This window comes from Tupaia chinensis, unplaced genomic scaffold, assembly GCF_000334495.1.
Source record: "Tupaia chinensis unplaced genomic scaffold, TupChi_1.0 Scaffold000527_1, whole genome shotgun sequence".
Classification (NCBI taxonomy): Eukaryota; Metazoa; Chordata; class Mammalia; order Scandentia; family Tupaiidae; genus Tupaia; species Tupaia belangeri.
Window position 1 is genome coordinate 7,487,721 of NW_006160040.1, and position 23,133 is coordinate 7,510,853.

The following is a 23,133-nucleotide window of genomic DNA, read 5'->3' on the forward strand; positions in this document are numbered from 1 at the left end:
AATTTTCATTGCCTTATTCTGAATATTAGTTAAAATTTATTTGGAAAGGAGAAAACGGAATTTCTCTGGCCACTGTTAACGAATATAATCTAAAAAATTTTATACTAACTACTATAAAAATTAAATTTCCAAGATAAAGACCAAGGATAGTATGATCACTTTGAAGATAAATCTGAAAAAAAAGAAACTCTAAAGAAAGTACAGAACAAATTTGGATCGAAAAGAAATTGTTCTTAAAAGTTACTGTCTTAAATGATAAATAAACCTAAGGATCTGAAATATAAATGATGGTTTAAAATAATGTTGAAGACTAATGCTGAATGGTCTAGGAAACAGAACAATTTCTGTCCTCATCAGCCTTTTACTGCAAAGTCTGGAAGAAGATACCAAGCTTAGGACTGCACTGTCCACTTGTATAAACGGAAACATGTAAGACCATGATAACAAGGAGTGTTGCTTAAAATATGGACATTTATTACTATAAACCAGTTATTTTGATAATAGAGTAATTACATTTAAAAATAATTTAATACACGTACACATTAAAATGAATGTATAACTTATGACTATTTTGGGTGACTATAAGTTATTATCCAAAGAAAAACAAAACCTTGTTAACTGTTGCAAAAGACCTATCCCAATAGTTAGTGGATGTTACATGGAAATAATTTCCATTGTGTTCTACTTTGAGTACTCACTTTTAAAGAATCAGGAGAATTCAAACAATACCAGAATATAAGTTATAATAAATATAATAAAAATATACTGTACAAGATTTTTATTGGAGACATGATTATCAGCGTATAAGTAACAAAATATGAGGCTATAAATAAAGCAAAATGTTGAAGATCTTCATTCTCTGAATTTTAGAAAATGAGACTCCTCTGAAGACAAATGTTTGAAGTTAAGGTACTAGGACTTCACTAGCTTCACACATAGGAATAATTGTGATTAAGTAAAACCCACTCTTTTAGACAAAAATACTTCCTGATAATATAAAAAAATAATTTTTTTCTTTTTAAAGAGAGGTTCTTGCTATGTCATAATCGTCGTGCCTCAGCCTCCTGGCTAGTATTGCAGATACACACCACCAGGTCTGCTGTTTTTTTAGATAGAGTCTTGCTATGTTGATCAGGCCAGCCCTGAGTTTGTAATCCTCTTGTCTCAGGCTTCCTGAGCCACCGGGATTACAGATGCAAACCAGATGCAAACCACCGCTCCTGGTCTTCAGGTTAACCCAGGAATTGAACCTGGTCCTCCCATGTGGTCCCCACCTGCAGAGCACAGTGTCTTAGCAGCAAGTGCCACAGGAGCTGGGCTAAAACTGGGCTTTCTGAATGACAAAACTGCTATAGCAGAAAGGTGACAAAAACAATGTGAAATTAAGAATCATAAAGTTGTACTTGTCGCATTTCCTTTTTTACACAGCTACACTTAGTCGGGGTAAATCTGGCATAGGCATGCTTTTGGTAGCATCCAGTTGGTTATACTCCTGTATGAGTGCTGATAAAGATGCCACAGCTTCTGTGAAACAGCTTTCTTCCATCCCTTCAACTTGTAGATAATGATGAAGGTGAGCCTATAAATAAAAAAATTGGACATTTAGCATTTCAGAAACTTTAAAACATATAAATGGTCTTAAAGTAAGGCAAAAAGTCTTTCATTAAAATTATAGTTCATTTAGCTTTATGACAGAAATGAGAATGTACATCAGACTGAATACTTTGCGTAAATGGTATAACTCATGAAATTTCTTATTTAGAGTAAAAATAGAATAAGTAACCCTCTCCTCTTCAGTTAGAATCACTGTAACATACCCAGTAGACAAGATCACACCTGATTTATCCTAGTGTAACTTTAAGAATACATCTTAAATAGTGAAAGTAAACTCATACAGTTAACAAATGTGTTATGATAATTACCTTTTTCTTGTAGAGCCTCATGAACCTCTCTCTCAGTTCCATAAAGGTAGGCTTCACGCACGTGTTATTTGCTAAAGCTAACAACGAGTGAGAATGGCCCACAGGAGGTACTGAACACAAGCTGGTCTTCCAGCCTTCTTGATTCCAGGAGACAAACTGAAGAGAAGGTTTCAATCTGAGACACAAAAACTCAAAGGTGAGTACTAAGGTACTACATACTTCTGCCACATTATGGCAGCTCACGTTAAACTAGAACATTACTGACAGCACCACCCTAACTGCTTACTGTATACTCTCAGGTATCTCTTTTTTCATCATAATGGTACTGTGGTATATACCAAGAGACAATTAGTAGGAAGACGACCGTGATGGCGATTCCAAAAGCTAGATTCTAATCCTTAAGATTAGAAATCTGGGGATAAAGTGAAGTGAAGGTAACATAATTTCCTTACTTTGTAACCCAACAGAGTCATTTTCTAAAAATAGTTAACACATAAACTCAGAAGGTATGCAATAGTAGTAGTGATGAAAGTAAAAACAGCATAAGTTATGATCTTCTGAATATTTTCAGAAAATAGAACACATTATTTAGTACATATAGTCATACATAACTTGTATTATTATTATGATAAAAACAAGGCATAGAGAGATTGAAGTAGCTGCTCTATGTGATATCAGAATTTGAAGAAGTAGTCTTAACTATGCTTTACTGTCCCAAACAGTACACATTAAGGATCCTGAAAAAAAGAAATCAAACCTTTCAATATTTCTGCGAAGATCTGAAATCTGTACATTTCCTCTAACCATGAGGGCACAGGCGAGGTAGAGACTATGTTTGGGGTCTGCCCGAATAAGCTGGTGATCTTTACTGAAGGCATCGGAAAACATCTGATCCAACCTAAAGCAATGAAAGAGTCACTGTAAAATGAAAAGATAGCCATCTCTCTATAAATAGACTTCACATCAAACATTATGCTATTGGAATATATTATATAAATTCTAAATTTATTTATTATGTTCTAAATATAATAAATAGCCAGCTATCATCTTCTCAAAATAACCTTGATGATAAAAGGAGAAAGCAATGCAATATCTTTTTTTTGTTTGTTTTTTAAAGCTTCTGCAGCCTACTGGTGATTTCAGGTAGCAACAAAATTGTTGACTGTAACATTAGTGAGTTGTAAGTAATACTGCTATCTAAAACTTGTATCATTATTACTTAGTTCACTATGCTTACCTACTCCACAATATCAAAACTAAAAACCCACAACATTAAGATGATTATTCTCTCTCTGTAGAATATCATACATTAAGATTAGAAGGAAACTATCAAAGGACAATGGGGGACTCTCCTCATAAAAGATGAAAGTCTGTAATGCTTCCTTGAAGTCATTTAATTGAAGGCAAAAAAAGAGATTATCTTTTATACCTTACGTCAAAGAGGGGAAGACAAAGGCAACTGACAGGGCTTATATCTAACAATACCCAGTCAACAAGGCCCTTACTGTGGCCCCTTTAGTTTATAAATCCTATATAACTCAACAGATGATTAGGTTCCTTAGATAACTCTAGCCAGAGCTTCATCTGCTGAGAAACCTGTGCTGCTTATTTATCAGGTATTTACTAAATGTCCACTATGTGCCAGGCACTATTCAAAGTCTAAGAGGCTCAGCAAATAAAAATGTTCTGCTGTAATGGAATTTATATTCTATTCTGATTATTTTATAAAAGAGGGATAGAAGACTCCCTAAAGGACAGGTGAGATTTGGTGGACTCTTGAAGGACTCATGAATCCTCTACTATTATGTTCAAAATTTTGATGTGTATGTGGCTTTTGGGCATTTTTATGGAGTTAAGGCATGGACATTTCACCACAAATGAAAACCCAGAAAAGATTAAGAAACACTAAGGGACCAGCAGTTAGCATAACGGCAATGTCACTGGACTCCCATGTAGCCGACCACGGTTCAAGTCCCGGACCTGGTGCTTTAAACTCATGCCAGGCACGTGTGCGTGCGTGCCCAAGATCCCAGGAGGAGACTAGAGGAGAAGTGACTGCGGCGTGGCCATCCCCCCTGGGGGGTGATTTCTCGCTTTCTGTCTCTCTGTCTCTCTCGGTCTTTCTGGCGAGCGCACATGACCTACAGCAAAAAACCTCTCAAAAAAAAGGAAACACTATATAAATAGCAGGCAAATTCATTTTTGCTTTATTTTCTTGTCTTATAAAATACAAAAACTAGTAAGGAACTATTTATAATTATTAGGATATTTATCTTATTCATATATGCTTAGAACTTGTTTTCTTTTGACAAAAATGGACTAGGTACAGAACTGACATTTATTAACATAATCCAAAACCAAAACATTCCCACTTGTTTGAAACTACTTAAAAGAAATTAAAGAGTTTTAAAACTACGCCTTTGAATGTACAATATTAAAACAATTCATTATTTATCAATGATAAATGATTGTGTCTACATGCCTTGATAGTCTGAAATATCTGCAGTACAGCAGAAGCCAAACAAAAACAAACAAATAAAACACCCAGGATCCCATGAAGACAGTAAGAACATTTAGGCAAATTCCTTAAGAGTCTAACATTTTTAAGTCCTCTATAGATTTTCATTAAGATATTTTAATTAAAAACCTTCACCACAAATTACTATGATTATAATAAAAAAATGCTGATACAGGTATTATTTTAGCCAAGATAAACCAAATAGGATAATAAGACATTCAATTGACTTTAAGACATTTAGGTTGAAGTCGTAACATTTTTCTTCTTTATGCTAAACTTAATCATAAATTCCATGTCTTCATTTACTTCAAATATAAAAATTTCCAAAGTATTGCCATTGTGCATAAAGTTTAAAACCAATTTAAATTCTATGCTCCATATTAATGGTGTACATTCTACTTACAAATATACTGAAATTTAACATGCTGGGCTGATACCAGGGGACATTTAATGATCACTGTGGATGTTATTTAACCTGTTGAAGACATCCAATCCCATGGGAGACAGAAGTCCTACCTATTAGCTGGCAGAACGGGTCATTTGTTACTGGCTCACATCAAAGTTTATCAATATCACATGTGACATTTCTGAAGCAATACTGCTTATCTTGCCAAAACTTTATGAAAAGGAATCTTTAACTTTCTCATTTATATACTCTCCCTTTACAGAGTTTGGCAGGACCTTTGTTCCTTTAGTCAACTGTGAATGCCAGTGTGAAATGTTTAACACATCATCACTACATATGCTAAAGTTAACTTTCAAAAGTAGAATTTGTTAAGTAAATTGATATAAACTTAATGCTTAAAAATGACACGCAAACAGTTCCAAAATCAGGTATACTAGAAATGATACATAATGCTGTACTATATACAGTAACTTGTAAAAAAGCCTTCTATGGTGCTGGGCTGCCATAGAGATTTAATATGTAATTCTTAATCTACCCAACAAGTGTATGGAAGTTTATGATGTAGGTATTCTGACTTTCTTTTCTTTTTGTTTTTAAGTTTTTGTCAGAGTGCCTGTTCTTGCCAGAGAGAGACATGGGAGGGTAAGTAAAAAATGATCCCAGGGAAAAGCAGTTAGCGTAATGGCTATGTTGCTGGGTTCCCACGTAGTCGACCGCGTTTGCATCCCGGACCCGGTGGCTTAAAACTCATGCCGGGCACGTGTGCGTGCGTGCCCAAGATCCTGAGAGGAGAATGGAGGAGAAGGGATTGCGGTGTGACCATTCCCCCTGGGGGGTGATTTCTCGCTTTCTATCTCTCTGTCTCTCTCTGTCTTTCTGGCAAATGCCCACGCCCTATAGCAAAAACCTTTCCAAAAAAGAAAAGAAAAAAAAAAATGATCCCCAGGGGGGATGGCCACACCATAATCCCTTCTCCTCCATCCTTTTCTTGGGATCTAGGGCACTCACACACATATTCGACATGATTTTCAAACTACTAGGCCTGGGACTCAAACCGCAGTCAGTCAGGTGGGAGACCAGTACCTTAACCACCATGCTATCTACTAGCCCCTTATTATGATTATTATTTTTTAAAGTTCACGATAGGGTGTGTGCACTTGTCTGAGAGAGATGCAGGGGGTAGGGATGGGTGAGTGAGAAAGCACACTCCACACTCCACTCCTTTTCCTCCATCTCATCATGTGGGAGTTGGGGCATGTATACACTGCACCTGATATGTTTTTTTTTTTTTTTTGAGAGGTTTTCGCTACAGGGCGCATGCGCTCGCCAGACAGACAGAGAGAGACATAGAGACAGAAAGCGAGAAATCACCCCCCAGAGGGGATGGTCACGCCGCGATCCCTTCTCCTCCATTCTCCTCTCGGGATCTTGGGCACGCACGCACACGCGCCTGGCGTGAGTTTTAAGCCACCGGGTCCAGGACGCGAACCGCGGTCGACTACGTGGGAGTCCAGGGACATAGCCATTACGCTAACTGCTGGTTCCCCACCTGATATGTTTTTCAAGTTGTTGGGTCCTGGACTTGAACTGCAGTTGGCCTTTTGAGATCTGGCTGCCTTAACCATGATGCCACCAGTTGGCCCTTGACTTTCATTTTTCCAGATGAAAAAAACTAAGATAAAAAGTTTAAATCTCTTTCTTAAGGTACTATAGGTAGTAAGTGACAATTAGGATTCAGACATAAGTCTGTCAGAATTCAAAGCATTTAATTTTTTTCAATCTAAATGACATCTTTATTAATCTTCATAAGCCTAAAAATGCAATTAGATTTCATTTCAAACACTTTAGCATACACATTTTAAAATAATTATTTCTGAAGTATTCATCTAATGGAAGGATAGCTTTCATCAATAGTATTTTATATACTTCCCAGAAAAAAGACTCAAAGAAATAGATTATTAAAAACATTTTTCTCTTACATATTTGTTTTAAAGTAATTCAAGTGCTTAAGAAATTGTAACAAAGTTACATCATACCTTCTAGGAGGAATGTTAACATCTGCCAGTGTATATAATGGAGTTAGGCTTGATACAAGATAATGAAGTTGAGGAAAAGGAACTAAATTCATGCTGATTTCATTAAGGTCCATATTAAGGGATCCTTCAAACCTTGCAGAGCTAAAAAATTGACATTAAAACAATGAGGAAATTTTAATTTTAGAATGACAGACGTTGAATATAACTTGATTTATTCAGCAGGCATTTCCCCAAATCTTTCTGCACATTGTTCTTCAGTGTAGAATGTATGCTGCTTTTGTTTCTGTATTAGTAAAATACAGTATATTGAACAACCATATATAGATAATTAAAGTACAATATATGAATCTATACCAATTCTTATTTCTGCATTATCTAAAATTTAACCAATATATTATTATAATTGCTCAATACACACATAAAAACATGTTATTTAAAAAGACTTTATAGGGCCGGCAGGTGACATGGTAGTTAAAGGTGCTGGATTCCCATATGGCTGACCATGGTTCAAGTCCCAGACCTGGCAGCTTGCCTTCTTAATTTCTCTTTCTCTCTGTCTCTCTCTGGTCAAATTAAAACAAGAACCAAAAAAAGCCAAAATAAAACAAAAACCTACAAATGGAATTAAATAAATAATTATTTTAAAAATATAAAAAGACTATATTGAGTTAAACACATACAGGTGAATCATTTATTATTCTGAAAATTTTATTAAATTCCTCTAAGTTTTTGGGACCAGCAGCTGGCATAATGGCTATGTTGCTGGACTCCCACATAGCAGACCATGGTTCGAATCCTGGACCCAGTGGCTTAAACAAACACTGAGCACATGTGTGTGTGTGCCCAAGATCTAGAAAAGAGAATGGAGAAGGGATTGTGCCATGGACATCCCTTCGGGGGATGGTGGTGGTTATTTCTCACTTTCTGTCTGTCTGTCTCTCTGTCTTTCTGGCAAGCGCACTTGCTGTATAGCAAAAACCTTTCAAAAAATAAATTACTCTAAGTTCTGCTTAATATGTTATATAGCCTGAAATATAATAATGCCAAAACAATATTAGAAACTGAGGTAATGGAAACCTTTGGGATAAGCTAATGAGAGTAAAATTTCAGGTATAAAATAAAGAAGTAAAAGGAAAGGAAAAGGTTTTACTTTTACTTTATCTAACCAAGTGTTTTTCAAGTATGTCTACAACAAAATCATTTAACATCTATTAATATTCCATGAAATATACTTGGGAAAATGTTGCTTTGGAGTCAAATGAAAATCCCAGTCTATCACTCTAAGAGATAAAAATACAAGCCCAAATAAAATAAAAACAAAATAAGTTCTTGTAACTTAAAACGACTATAAAATACTATAAGAAAACTCAAGATATTGTCAAAAGCACAGTGAAGTTTTCCCACTGGCCTTGGATAGGATTACCTTGTCAGGTTGAGCAGCAAATTTGCCACAATGTTATTCATTGCATCAAAGGGCTTCTTGTGCCGCTTTTTTAAAGCCCCAGCACTTGAAGTAACCAGACTCTTCGGCTTCACAGTTGTACCCAACTTTCCAGAATTCACCATGAGGTCAATTTTGCTAATGATGTCAAATAAAGACTTTTGAGGGAAAAATATTGGGAGAGAAGCTTTTAAGAAGAGTGGGCATGGATGACATTCTACTAGGAAAGAATGAAGAGAGAGAAAAACAATTTAAACTTATTTTTTTCTTAGGTGAGAAGGCAGAAGAGTGGACAGTGTTCCATATAAACACAAAAGTAAAACCGAACTGAATGCGGATGAAATTGTTCTGTAAGTCCCAGTGTCATTTCTTACTTGGTTGTCGATGGGTAGCACACAGTCCGCATGCTCATTAAGTTCCTTCATTGCCAAGACACTATTGTAGGGTGAGGTTATGACATCATCCTCACTGGAAGGATAAACTGACGTCACAAATCTATATACTTCAGGGAACTCATCTTCAAGCACCTTTAAAAGAAATGTGCCAAATCCAGATCCTGTTCCTAAAGATTAAAATTTCGAATAGAAACTAGCATAAATGATTCAGAACACGGTTGTGAAAAAATTTATGTTTTACTTGCAGAAGTAACTTTTCACTTATTCCTGTGATTACGTATTAACTAATCTAATTTTAGATAAGGGAATGAAGGTATCATGGATAGTAAGACTTAGAGTCCTGAGTTCCATTTCTGGCTCTGACCATGAATTTCTCTATTTCTGTTTCTCATGTTTAAGTTGTGCCTCTATTATACCAAAAGAACTGTCTGAAGAGTGAAAAATTCAACCGCGACAGCATTCAGTTTATACTTGATATTAAATAACTTAAAAAATAAAAAAAGGAAACGACCTTAACAGCTTTGGTGTAGTGTACATATAATCTTGATGATGAAGAACATGATTACATCATTGAGCAACTTAAATATAGAGTTAAAATTCTTTAAACTTAAGCATGGCTACCTTGAATTACTAAAATTGTCAAATCTGAAACTTCATTATTATCTACTTTTCTTAGGCTTATTTATTTCTCTTATGAGCGAAAGAGACAGGGAGAGAACAAGAAAGAGCACTCCCAACAGGGTCCTGACACTAGTCCACTCCTCGCCTTCAGTCAGCCCCACGTCATGAGCAAACATGTGCCTGGCGTGCTTGAGTAGGTTGCTGAACTCGAACCAGGAACTCTTCCGTGTGGGACTGCCTTATAGAGCTTTGTGGATTACCATGGCACCATTATCTGGCCTGTCACTACCTACTTGAAAGAAGTAACTCTAGGAATCTTATTAAAAATAGTTTTCTGATATTTAGTTACATTTACATAAATTCTTTAAGAACTTAAAGCTGGAACTCTCAAAATTCAAGTTCTTAAATATTTTTTAAGAGATTTTTGCTATAGGGAATGTGTGCTTGTTGGAAAGACAGACAGACAGAAAGAAATACCGCCCCCCCCCCCAGGGGGATGGTCACCCTCCAATCCCCTCTCCTCCACTCTCCCCCTGGGATCCTGGGCATGCACGCACATGTGCCAGGCATGAGTTTAAGTCACTGGATCTGAGACTCCAACCATGGTCAACTATGCGGGAGTCCAGTGACGTAACCACTATGTCCTCTGCTGGTACCTCAAATTTGAAGTATTTTTAAACTGTGGGCTGTGAACCATTAGCAGGTTACCAAACTAATTATCAGATTAGTGTATTTTTTTCTCTTAAAGGAATGGTAAAAACTACCAATGTCACATGCAATGTGGGTAAAGAGTATTTTCTGAATCATATTTTAGTTTGTAGGTGTGTCTGTGCATGAATGTTGTTGGGCTGTGAAATAAAACGTATTTCTTACTATTCTGATTTAAAAAAAAAGTTTCACAACCAGTGCTATAATTCATGTAGATAATATTAAAAAATCATGTTCAACATACTACATAAATATGAAGACATTTTTCTGATTAATCTTTAATAAGGACTTTTTTAAACACTATAAAAAAGAGCCATTACAGAAAAGACTGTTTTGATTATATTAAGAATAAGCAAAACTGGGGGCCAGCAGGTGGTATGTGGTTAAGGGCACTGGACTCCCACAAGGCCAATCACAGTTCAAGTCCCTGACCTGGCACAGCTTGCTCTCTCACTTTCTCTCTCTCCCCCTCTCTGGTCAAATTAAAATGAATAAATAGGTAGATAAATAAATAAATAAAATAATTCTTTCAAAAAAAGGAAAAGCAAAACTTAAAAACATATTTAGAAAAACCCATAAACAAAATAAAGACAAACTAAGAAAAATATCCAACATATGAGGAAAGCTTAAATTTTCTTTTCATAAAGAGCTCTCAAGAATCAACAACCAAAAATATGAATAATGTAACAGAAAAAAAGGGCCAAAGATGTAAATATGTAACTCATAGTAAAGGAAACAAAAATGGCAGGTAGACATAAAAATGTTCAACTTTCTTTTTAATTAAAGAAATGTAAATTAAAATATTTATTTTGAACATCAGACAATGTAGGTCTCATAATTCTCAGTGTAAGGAACGAGAACTCTTTTTTTTTTTTTTTTTTTTTTTTTTTAAGATTTTGGCTGTAGGGCATGTACACTTGCCACAGAGACAGAGAGAGACAGAGAGACAGAAAGTAAGAAATCACCCTTCCACAGAGGATGGCCATACTGCAGTCCCTTCTCCATTCTCCTCTCAGGATTTTGGGCATGCATGCACACGGACCCAGCATGAGGTTTAATTTGCCAGAACCAGGACTAGAACCACAGCAGTCTACAAGGGAATCCAGCGATGTAACTACTACATCATCTGCTGGTCCCAGGAAATAGGAACTCTTATAGTGCTGCTAATAAAAAGAATCGGTACCATATTGTATGAAGACATATTAGTAACATCAATCAAAATTTAAAATGTACATATTCTGTGGTGCCATCTTTCTAGAAATATTGTCTACAGATATGGAGGCCAAAATGCACTAAGATATATGCACCAAATGTCCACTGGAGATTAAATGTAGTAACTAATCACCATAAACAACATCTATGATGAGGAACTGACTTAGTAAATTATTATATATGTTTAGAAATTAAAATATAGGGGCTAGCAGATGGTGTGGTGGTTAAGGCACTAGACTCCACATGGTCAACTGTGGTTTGAATCCCAGACCAGGTGGCTTAAAAATCACACTGGGAACATGTACATGTAAGTCCAAAATTCCAAGAGGAGAATGGAGAAGAGACTGCAGCATGGCCATCTGTCTTGGAGGATTATTTTATTCTTTCTCTCCCTCTCTGGTGAGTGCTTGTGCCCTATGGCAAAACCCTAAAAACAAACCAAAACCCCCCCAAAATATGTAAACTATTACGTATTAAGTACTAAACATTAAACAAGCAACTAAATTCCATCAAACAAATGATATGCAAAGGTGTTCATGAAATACAAAAGTGAAAAAATTATGTATGTGTTGCATGATGTCATTTATGTAAAACATACATAGGCCAGCTGGTGGCATAGTGGATGGGGCAGCTGGATCCCATATGGCTGACTGTGCAGTGTCTAAAATTTTCCAAGGAGAGGTGGGTATTGTGGTGTGGCCATTTCCCATGGGGGGGCCTACTTTCTCAGCATCCTTCTCTCTCTTTATCTTCAGTAAGTGCACATGCCCTCTAGTAAATTAAACACACACACATATTAAAAAACAGGAAATGTGTGGAGGGTAGAGAAAAAACATCCTGCAAACTTCACTACCTATATGGAGATGAACTAGGATTGAATATGGAAAAGGAGATTCTATTTTAAATACTCAGTATTATTTATTTTTGCTATTTTTAGAAAATTATGAATAAAGTATGCTATTCTGAGATACTGTGTTAAAGTAGGATACCAAAAGGTCCCATAACGAACTATGAATCACATTGTTTTCTTTTGGAAACTTAGTCAAACTTGCAGATTAACTAAACTAGTCAAAAGACAATTTGTTTCTTAGTGTAACAGTCATGATGGTCTTCAAAAGGCATGGTCACTAAAGCAACATAAAGAAACATCAAAACATAGCTTTAATTTTAAAGTGCTATAATATAGCTAGCTCAGTGGCACAGTGGTATCAGGCTGTTCAAAAGAAATGGGTCAGCCTGAAACACACCAGGCACATATGCACGCACTCAAGATCTGATGAGCTGGAGGACTGACAGAAGCGGATAGTGCTGAGACCAGATCTTGTGGAGGGTGCGCCTCTTTCTTTCACATGAGTGCACACAAGCTCTTTCATGAACATAGAAAAAAAAAGTGCTGAGATAGTGCATAATGTACATATATGTATAAAAATCCATTGCATCTAACCTGCTGAAAACACAATTTTAATTTCATTTAAAAAAAAAGTATGGAAATATTTTTCTTTTAAAATTTGCTAATCATATTTTTTTTTCTTTTTTTTTTTTTTGCGGGGGGGAGAGGTTTTTCTATAGGGTGAGTGTGCGCACCAGAGAGACAGAGAGAAAGAGAGACAGAAAGTGAGAAATCACCCCCCGGGGGGATGGCCATGCCGCAATCCCTTCTCCATTATCCTCTCGGAATCTTGGGCACACATGCACATGCGCCCAGAGTGAGTTTTAAGCCATCGGGTCCGGGACTTGAACCACAGTTGACTACATGGGAGTCCAGTGACATAGCCATTACGCCAACTGCTGGTCCCAGCTAATCATATTTTTAAATCAGCCAATTTTATTCTGTTTCTCTTTCACGGAACAGGGGAGCAAAATACTTAGTTCCAAGGTACAAGTTTCCCTGGGGGAAGAGAGCAATGTAGACCATTTATTTCTAGCTCAAGTAGATTGAGTACCACTGAAAGGAAATCACTGAAAGGAACTGAATGGGAAGAGAGCAATGTAGACCATTTATTTCTAACTCAAGTAGATTGAGTACCATAAGAAATCACTGAAAGGAACTGAAAGAATTTCTTTTGCTCTTTTTTCTCTTACTGGAGACCTGAAAAGTTTGAAGGTAGCTAAAGAAAGGGTACCAAAACTCTCTGGCAAGCAAATGTGAACATGCCAGAAATGGCTTGCTCTAGTTAGGAAATAGTACTGCCAAGTGCATGCTGAGGCGAAATTAACTTTCATCAGAAGCTCATGTATACTGAATAAGGCTGAACATTTCGTAAAAGAAACTACAGGTAGGTTAAAAAAACATGGGATATAGTTCTGTTGATTCTTTTTTTTTTTTTTTTCCCTGGAGAGGTTTTTGCTATAGGGTATGTGTGCTTGCCAGACAGACAGACAGAGATAGAAAGCGAGAAATCACCCCCCCCCCAGGGGGGATGGCTACGCCGCAATCCCTTCTCCTCCATTCTCCTCTCAGGATCTTGGGTACGCATGCACACGTGCCTGGCGTGAGTTTTAAGCCACCGGGTCCGGGACACAAACCGCGATCGACTACGTGGGAGTCCAGCGACATAGTCACTATGCTAACTGCTGGTCCCTAGTTCTGTTGATTCTTAAAAGGACTTAAATTAAAAAAAAAAAAAAGTAACAGTGACACAATTTCACAAAAATTTAAGATAAAAAGCTATTTGTAAATGAATTTAAACCACACACACACACACACACACACACACAGATCTTTATCTAGCAAAGGTCTGAAAACAAGACTTATATTGCAAAATGAATTACTACTTTCACTTTAACACTGTTGTAAAAAAAGGAGGAGTAACTTTACCTCCTCCCATGGAATGTATTATAAAGAAACACTGAAGGCAGTCACAGTGCTCTGCAGACTTCCTGAGTTTCTCTGTAATCTGCTCTCGGTAGAGACTGCCGAAAACTTTGTGACCCACAGCCCTGAAAATAAGAATAGAGATTAACAAAATCTTTGTATTTATTAGTTCTTCATTTTATTATTTCTAATATAAATAAAAAGATAGCAGAAAATTTTAAAAATTACTTTTATTGCACCAAGATATATTTTTATTTCATGTCAATAAAGATGTCCTGAAGACGTGAGATAGAAATTTATGAATGTTATATATCTGTAATCCTCAAATATCCTTTATCAGCTCATAAGCAATACATAAACTACAATTTCTAAATTTTATGTCTTCAACCTTTTCTTTGAAACTATATTTTAAAGAATTATTTAATTTTATTTATTATTATTATTTTAAAATTTGACCAGAGAAAAACAGAGAGAGAAAGAAGGAAAGTAAGAAAGTAAGCCACCAGGTCCAGGACTTGAACCATGGTCAGTCATGTGAGAGTCCAGCACCTTAACCACCACACTGCCTGCTGGCCCTCAACTGTTCTCTTAAGGTACAATTACAACAAAACAAAATTTTGGTTACACAGGTTTTTTTTTTTTTTTCTTTCTTTTACTGTAAATTCTTTTTGAGAAGATTTTGCTGTAGGGTACGTGTGCTCGCCAGAGAGACAGAGAGACAGAAAGCGAGAAATCACCCCCCGGGGGGATGGCCACGCTGCAATCCCTCTCTCAGGATCTTGGGCATGCATGTACACACGCCCAGCGTGAGTTTTAAGACACCGGGCCCAGGACTTCAACTGCAGTTGACTACAGGGAAGTTCAGTGACATAGCCATTACGTTAACTGCTGGTCCCAAAAGGAAATTCTGAACTGTATACTTTACATATTAAAAAGCAGAAAGTGGTCAACTACAAAACCTTGACAGTAAAAATAAAAAATTAAACTAACCTATTTTGGTTTAAAATATAAGAAAAAATGGTCACATCATGTTATTATTAGATAAAATCATACATGGTAGAAATGGATATTTATGAGGTTCTGTAAATCTCTTAGGTTGCCCAGATTTTCAAGTATCACTATGATAAACTAAAAAATAATGCATGAAGTCAAGTATAACTCAAAAATGATCCATCAGAATGAGCTATGCAACAATTAGAGAACCACCAGCTGGGTGGTCAGGTGAGTTCACTTATTAAGCCACTGGTTCTCTCCAAGTCTTCCGGAACAGAAGATTCAAATTCATGCTTTAGTAAAATCATTTACCTCTCCACACTATGAAACTAAGGGGCTGGCTGCAAACAGAATAATGAATAAGATTTGTAAATAGCATACAGCAAGTTAAGTTTTAAAAACAGCAAAAACAATCTCAATGAGAATTATTAAATAACTGCTGTTTGAGCTTTTTTTCCATTAAAGAGAGCATCATATTGTTAAGGGCCAAACAGCCTTAGGCTCAGCTTGAATGCTGGAACACTGGTCTGTTCTGCATCTCTGTATCAATTCTATTAAATATGACCAATCGGAGAACTGGAGATTCAAATAATATGAGGTACAGGTAAGAGAACAGTTTATAAAAGTTCTTAAAATTTTACAGAAGAATACATTTACAAAGAGAAATGTAGCAAATCAGTTTTTCATAATTCATCTTTTCTTAAAAAAGTAAAGGAGGAGGCCAGACTCAGTGCACAGCAGTTAAGTGCTGTGCATGGGGAGCTGGATCCCACGTAGTTGACCACAATTCACATCCTGGCCAGAGTGAAGAATTCAAGAAGAAGGACTGCAGCAAAAAGAGGACCCACTGGGTGGTACTCCTTCGCTTTCTCTCTCTCTCTCTGAGGAGTGCATGCACCCTCTGGTAATTAATAAAGAAAAATGAGAAGGAATTAGAAATAACAGTAAACACAGGTTGCTTCCAAGCGTTATGAAACACAATCATCTATTCAGGGAAGGCCAACAGGCTGAAAAACCTAGCTTTAAGTATGGACAATTACCTCTTACTTTCACGTCAATAGTACCTACCAGAATGAAGGAAAGATTGGTTATTTTTTTCACATGACATTCGATTGTTATGTTCAGCATATTCTCACCAATTATTTCCTGAGCCAGAAATATCAGTGATAAGTTGTCTGCTATCAAATACATCTCGCAATGGTCCCTGCAGAATTTCATTCACTACCCCTTCTTCCATGTCAATCAAGACAGCCTGAGAAAGAGAAATAAAATTTAATTAGAATATTTTCTTTTATAGTTATTCACACTGTAAATTAATGGAATATATGAGCTAAGTGATACACTGTTCTTCTTTATAGTTTAAGCTCAATCAAACCTTTATGTCTCTGTTATAAGAATTAAAAAATTTCACCCTTCTCAAAAGGTGAAATCCAATTAAAAGTTGGTTTCTAAACTTTTATCCTATTTTCAAATGAATTTCTAACAAGATCTCGGAAATGCAGAAGGCACCCTTAATCAGAAAAAGTTCTTGAGCTGGCCCTGTAGCCGGATGGCTAAACACTGTGCATAGGAAGTCTGATCCCATATGGCTGAAAACACTTTGAGTTCCACATCCAGAGGCTTTGAAAATCATGATGGAATGTGTGTGTGTGTGTGTGTGTGTGTGTGTGTGTGCCCCAAATCTTAACAGGATGGAGAAAAGGAGGAAAAGGGATTGTGGGTGGCCATGATCCATTGGAGTGCTTTTTCTCTGGCATGCACATGCACCCTCTGGTAATTAAAAAAAAAAAAAGTTCTTAATAAGTAATGTACATTTGTGTATTTACTCTCTAGGAAAAACCATGTTGTTCTTTATGAATAACAGTCAAAATAAAATGTCCAAACGAGTAAACTTACTATTATATGCAAAGTCAAGGCACTGGATGGATGTTAAAGAAGACAACAGGGCCCCTTTGCACAAGTAATTTACAATCTACAGTAATTCATTACTACCACTTTACTGACAAGGAGATAACCTATACTACTAAGAAAAAAATTAAAAATATAAAACATAAAATTAACTATGGAAAGAAAAACTAGGAAAAAATAATAGCAAGGAAATAAAGCAATGTGTGAGTAGGAAAGGTTAGCCTCCTACCACTTCTTTGTACTTTCCATACCATATATTCTATGGCGAGGAAGAAAAATGAAAAGGTAAAAATAGTTAGATAAAAAGGCAAAAAAAAAAAAAAAAAGGGAAGGACTTTGTTTACGGGCTTTTAAAATTCTCGTGATCATATACACTGAGCAATTATTACACACTACTATCCTAAATGCTTTAAATGTATCGACCCATTTAATCCTTACTATCCTATGTACAGGTACTGACATCTAAATCTCATACATCAGAAAACTAAGGCCTACAAAAGTTAAATAACTTGGCTGTGGTCAACTAGTTAGTAAATGGCAGAGCTGAAATTCAAACCCACCTAGCCTGGCTGCAAAACCTTCACTTTTAACCTCTGAGCTCTATGCCCTACGAGTATTTAATTGAAGGGAGATAGTCAAGTATTTACAGAGTACTGATTACAACTGAGTTACAATTTATGCACATTTAAGTTACATAGTAAACTGTGATACTGTAAAATTTATTAATTAAAATAATGATAGATGACTAAGGCTATGAAACTGTGTTTTACAATTATGTTCCTTTGGGACCAACAGTTGGTAAAATGGCTATGTCCCTGGACTCCCATGTAGTTGACTGCAGTTTGAGTCCTGGACCCAGTGGCTTAAACTCATGCCAGGCATGTGTGTGTGTGTGCCCAAGATCCTGAGAGGAGAATGGAGGAGAAAGGATTGTGGCATGGTCATACTCCCTGGGGAGTGATTTCTTACTTTCAGTCTCTCTGTCTTTCTGGTGAGTGCACGTGTCCTACAGCAAAGGAAAAAAAAAAGTGTTTCTTTATATGCAGTAATCATTATATATACACTTTATAGGATTATATACTCACAATTTTAGGAATTTTCAAGTTCATTTCTGACATTATGCAATTTTTATCTTAAATGCTGACTTTAATTAATACCTAGCCAACAGACTTCACCATATAGGCAAACTGTGGTACTACAAGTGTGTAAGATTATTAAAAAAAAAAAAAAAGAAAGAAAGAAATTAGCTTATACTCTGTTTCAAAACAGATTTTTTGAGATAATTTGTGGAAGACTAAATGTATTGGGTCAGCAGGTAGCATGGAGGTTAAGGCAGCTGGATCCCACATGGCTGACTTCATGGTTTGAGTCTCAGATCCAGTGGCTTGAAAATCATGCCAGTCACATGTACGTGCATACCCAAAGTCCCAGGAAGGGACTTTGAATGAAAGAGAAGGGACTACGATGTGGCCATCCCCTCTGGGGAGTGATTTATTGCTTTCTCTCTCTTTCTGGTGAGCACCTATACCCTGTAGCAAAAGTAAAAAGAAAAAAGTACTTAAGTTCCACCTTCAATTATCTTGCTATCTGGGGCCAGGAAGGGAGGCAATCAATATGCAGAATATAAACCGACATTCAGTCACATCCTGAAGTGAGCTTTGCTAGAATCACTGCTGTGCTAGTCATTTAGCATTAAAACCTTGACATACATAACTCTTCCAATACTTCATTGGTCACAGGCCTTTGATTTGTTTTCCATTGGAAATTAAGTAAATTTTGGGAGTGTATTCTGGGCTCCTTACTCAGGTATCCAAGGTCTGGAGTCATAGCTGCAATAGGATTTGATGTTTATATTTCCTTCCAGAGTCACATGATGCCTTTTGGTTTTCCCTTGACTGTAATATAAGATTTATGGAATTCTGAGTTTTTGTCTATTAATATAAGACACTGGCACAGTAGACAAGCCCAAGCCCCAAGTTTCTTGTGAAGCCTGTACTCTTTAGTGATTACAGCCACTTAATACCAAGAGCTCCTAAGGAAAAGACAGATGAGTACCTTTGAGATAAAAGTCTAAGGCTACAGGAACGTACTGGCTATTCTTTAATAAACAGTATTTTCTCCACCTCCCACCCCACTCAGATATGGTGGTAAGAAGAGCTCAATTGGGAGTAATCTAGAAAATGACAAAAGTCTGTTTCTAAGATTTAGACTGAGATTTTCTCTCTCTCTCTCTGTCATGGAGTATACCAAGTGCTACTCAAGAATCCTGACAACCTGCAAACACATGGTCTCTGCTCTAAGTTTTGTTTTCCAAGAGCATCAGAGAGTCCAGATACAAGGAAATGGTTCCCAGCTTCCACAACACTAGTGTTCTCCAGTTTTTCAGCCTCTGCACCAGCTCTGATCCTTAGCATTTTGATTTCTCCCACAGCATTTAAACTGCCTTTCTTTCTTGTTATAGCCAAGGATTACTGACCAACAATTAGAAAAAGGAGTTTGGTATAGAGAAACAATCACATGAGAAATATTGCTGGAATGAGATTAAGAGTATAAATATGGGTTACTGACTCAAAGCAGTTTCAGAACTGTAAATGGCACTTATTAAATCCTTCATTTTTTTTTCTTTCTTCTTAAGGCTATTTTCTAGTATTTTTTTTGTTGTTGTTGTTATGGGGTGCATACATTCAGAGGGAAACTGGGAGATCACCCCTGAGAGGGGATGGTCATGCTGCAATTCCTTCTCCTCCATTCTCCCTTTGGGATTTTGGGCATACATACATGCCTGGTGTGATTTTTCAAGTTACCAGGTCCAGGACTCAAACCATGTAGTCAGCCAGCCAGGTGGGACTCCACTGCCTTAATCAACATGACACATGGTGCCCCCCTTTCATTATCTTTAAATGAAAAATTAATGCATATTAGTATATATTTTAGGTCCTTAGAGTGAAGAAGGCTCCTTTTACTATCATTTATCTACAGAGGTCTATTTTTCCTGTAATAGCTAGAAGAAAATGCTAAATATGCAATGTTTTCACTGTATGTACAAAATTTTTCTCCTTCCGTTTCAGATGAACACAAATGCCTGCTTAGTTATATTTATATAAAACATGGCTTAGAAGATTTATTTTTAATTCAAGAAGTTAAATTAAAATATTACTAGCATAATAGTTATAGAAATATAGTTATTTAAAAAATACATGTTAGGGGCCAGGTGGTGTGGTGGTTAAGTGCTGGGCTCCCACATGGCAAACAGGGTTTGAGTCCTGGACCTGATGGTTTGCTTTCTCACTCTCTCTCTCTTGCTCTGGTGAACACATGTGTCATATCGCAAATTAAATAATAGTAATAATAATAAATAAAATTTAAAATAATTCTTTAAAAACACCCACATATGCCATTAACAATCCAAGTGTATATATCTTACTCGTGCTTTTAAAGAACATATTTTTCCTTTGGAAATATCGCCACCATCGCCAACCACTCTGAAAGATAAAAGATAAGAAAGTGTCATAAGATTTTACAAGGCCAATAGTGCTATCAGGTAATAAAAGAACTTCCATTCATATAATATGGCTGCTTGGATGCCAGATACAGTAGACACACAGTCATTCTAACATCCTTTTCTGCATCTCATGAGGCTGAACAAATGAGGTACTCTTTTCCCTAATTTTGTGGTTAGCCATGTAATCCAGTTCTAGCTAATGAAATAAAGGAGAGGTATTCTGAGGAGTTTTTCTGATAAAAAAGACCAGATGTGGTTGCTGCCAACCCTCTTGCTTTTTCCTGCCTTAAATATGAGCATAATAGTTCCATATTTCTTTTTGACATAGACAGATATCTTTATTAATTAAGCATCCTTAATGAGCTTTCCCATGGCAGTCAACCACACATCAACTGATATGCCAGTTATATCCCACAGGGTTTACTTAAGGCTTTCCCTAGGATTTCATCTTGAAAGTAAGTTACCAAAGTACCAAAACCCATGACCAAACAGTGTATGGGTTAATAAAGGAAGTTCATAAGAAGACAGAATATATGAAGGGAAAGCCAAGTTAAAACACAAGACGATGCTACAGATCAGAGATTGGTAAACTACAACCCTCAGGTCAAATCCAGCTCACTGCCTGCTTTCCTAAAGAAAGTTTTACTCAAATACAAGCATCCATGTGTTTATGTACTATCTGATGCTACCAAAACAGGGTTGAGTAGTGAAACAAATCTTACAGTTCATAAAACCTAAAACACTTACTATCTGGTTCATTACAGAAAAGATGCTACGTGTAGTGACAGTACACAGAAAGAGCAAGATGCCACACTCCTTCTTCATGCCTTCTCAAATTTAAAGTAAAAAAATAAGAGTGCTTTCTGGTTAAAATCTAAAACAGAGTAGATGAGAGTATACCTTACTAAAAAAAAAGAAAAGCTTCCACGCCAAGCAGGTAATACTCAATGAAAGGGATGAGTATTTAGAAAGGGAAGAGTGGCCCAGCCATAGCAGCTCCTGATGCTATTCAGGCTGAGCTGGCATGGGAGGCTTAGGTCTGATTGCTGGTCTACTCTAAAACTGGCTGTGGTGGCGTCTGTGTGTGATTCTTGCTACTTGGAGGAGTGAGGCAGAAGGATCACAATGTGAGACCATTTTAAAAATAAAACAGAACCAAAAACACACCACATACATACAAACTAGAAAAAAAAAAAAAAGAGATGGGATTAGGAACTTAATTAGCAATGGAAGGAACAAGCACCTGAAAGGAATGATTACAAAGGCAAATCTCCATCTCCTAGTAGTATTTAGAGAGGATGTTCTGGGCCACAAGTTAAGAGGAAATTTAGTCTATGTGACAGGTATCACCCTATGATAAAGATAAATGACACCAGTCTTTAAGGTAATACTCTTAATTTCCCTCAGTCTGATACCATGGTCACCAGGCAACCTGCTGATGATTATACAGTTTTTTCAGGCCAATTTTCTATAGAAGGGAATGCATCTATGATGGGAAATGAGGATCTGGTGTTTTTGAGATATGGTTCCTACTGCTGATTACTACACTGACCTGCTTTTTAATCTCCCATTCCTCTGAGTTTGGTTACTCTGACTATACTTGCAAAAACTGGACCTACTCTGAAGCTGGCATCAACACTATTTCTGAGTTTGCAAGCTTGAGAATAAGAATCTGGGATTCACCAATGTAGTGGAGACTAATTAGCCTTCCCTAGAAAATAACTGCTGAAACATCCAGCCAACTATCCAAACTAGAACTGGAATTTCCATTGAATTAGAGCAAATCTGAAATTAAGTGTATATATTTTCAGTTCAAGATCACCACAGTTTCATGAAATATTTTGAAAATGCATGTTACTTAATGACTGAACATGAAAAGCTAATGCACAACTTAAACTATTCTTTCAGATAAAAGATATATGACATTTATAGATACCCTTTGTTAAGTAAACAAAAGTAACCTGACAACAATTGCTTTTTTCCTTTCTAGCACATGCTACCCCTAGAGCAAATATTTCTGACTGCAAATACTGTCAGAAACATAGACAATACATTTTCTTTCAAAAGTTAGCCACTAGTGAATGAATTAACAAGATACCTGAAGGGAAAACCTCAGTTGTATGTTAGTACAACTTTATTTCAAGGCTAAGTTAAAAGAAATAACATTAATGCTTCTTTTTGTCCCTTAATATAGCATAAAAAGAAAACCCGTTGTCTTATTCTGAATGGCATAAAAATACGAATGATATGATCAATACACGTTCAGTAAAGAGAAAAGCACACAAAGATCAGACAACTTCACAGCTATCGACTGTTTTTAAGTGTCCTCTGAGAAATTTTCTCCCAATGTGTTGACATAATAAGGATCATCACACTATGATAAACTTTAATCCTCTCTTACCTGGTGTCCACATTTCTAAAGAAGCTGCTTAGTGCTTCATCATAAATTCCTTTCTAAAAGGAAAAAAATATATATTTATAGCATTTAAGTTTTGCTTTTTCTCCAAATGAAGTCCTTTAAATTTTAGTACTCCCACAATACTCTAATGTGCCTATGACAACAACAAAAAAAGCAGATATTATACAATGCTTAGGGTGATTCTTCCAATCTTCAAGAGGAGAGGAAACACCATGAAATCTACAGATTAAGTTCAGC

The 23,133-nt window shown here is 36.4% G+C and overlaps 1 protein-coding gene across 2 annotated transcripts in view; it reads right to left on the bottom strand.

The window, feature by feature from the left end:
• Positions 1 to 197: 197 nt before the first annotated feature.
• Positions 198 to 23,133, bottom strand: part of TUBE1 (tubulin epsilon 1) — a 23,871-nt gene continuing 935 nt past the window's right edge. Inside the window, exons 3-12 of one of the 2 annotated variants that reach the window (XM_006157011.3) lie at positions 22,879 to 22,931; positions 20,400 to 20,457; positions 16,204 to 16,319; positions 14,078 to 14,199; positions 8,698 to 8,885; positions 8,306 to 8,481; positions 6,883 to 7,023; positions 2,680 to 2,820; positions 1,923 to 2,097; positions 198 to 1,579 (exon numbers count right to left, since the gene is read on the bottom strand). In XM_006157011.3, coding sequence (XP_006157073.1) covers positions 1,421 to 1,579; positions 1,923 to 2,097; positions 2,680 to 2,820; positions 6,883 to 7,023; positions 8,306 to 8,481; positions 8,698 to 8,885; positions 14,078 to 14,199; positions 16,204 to 16,319; positions 20,400 to 20,457; positions 22,879 to 22,931 — 1,329 coding nt within the window. In that variant the 3' untranslated portion in view covers positions 198 to 1,420. Of the gene's footprint in view, positions 1,580 to 1,922; positions 2,098 to 2,679; positions 2,821 to 6,882; positions 7,024 to 8,305; positions 8,482 to 8,697; positions 8,886 to 14,077; positions 14,200 to 16,203; positions 16,320 to 18,777; positions 19,735 to 20,399; positions 20,458 to 22,878; positions 22,932 to 23,133 lie in introns of those variants that run through there. The other variant, XM_014591055.2, reaches the window with a different exon arrangement.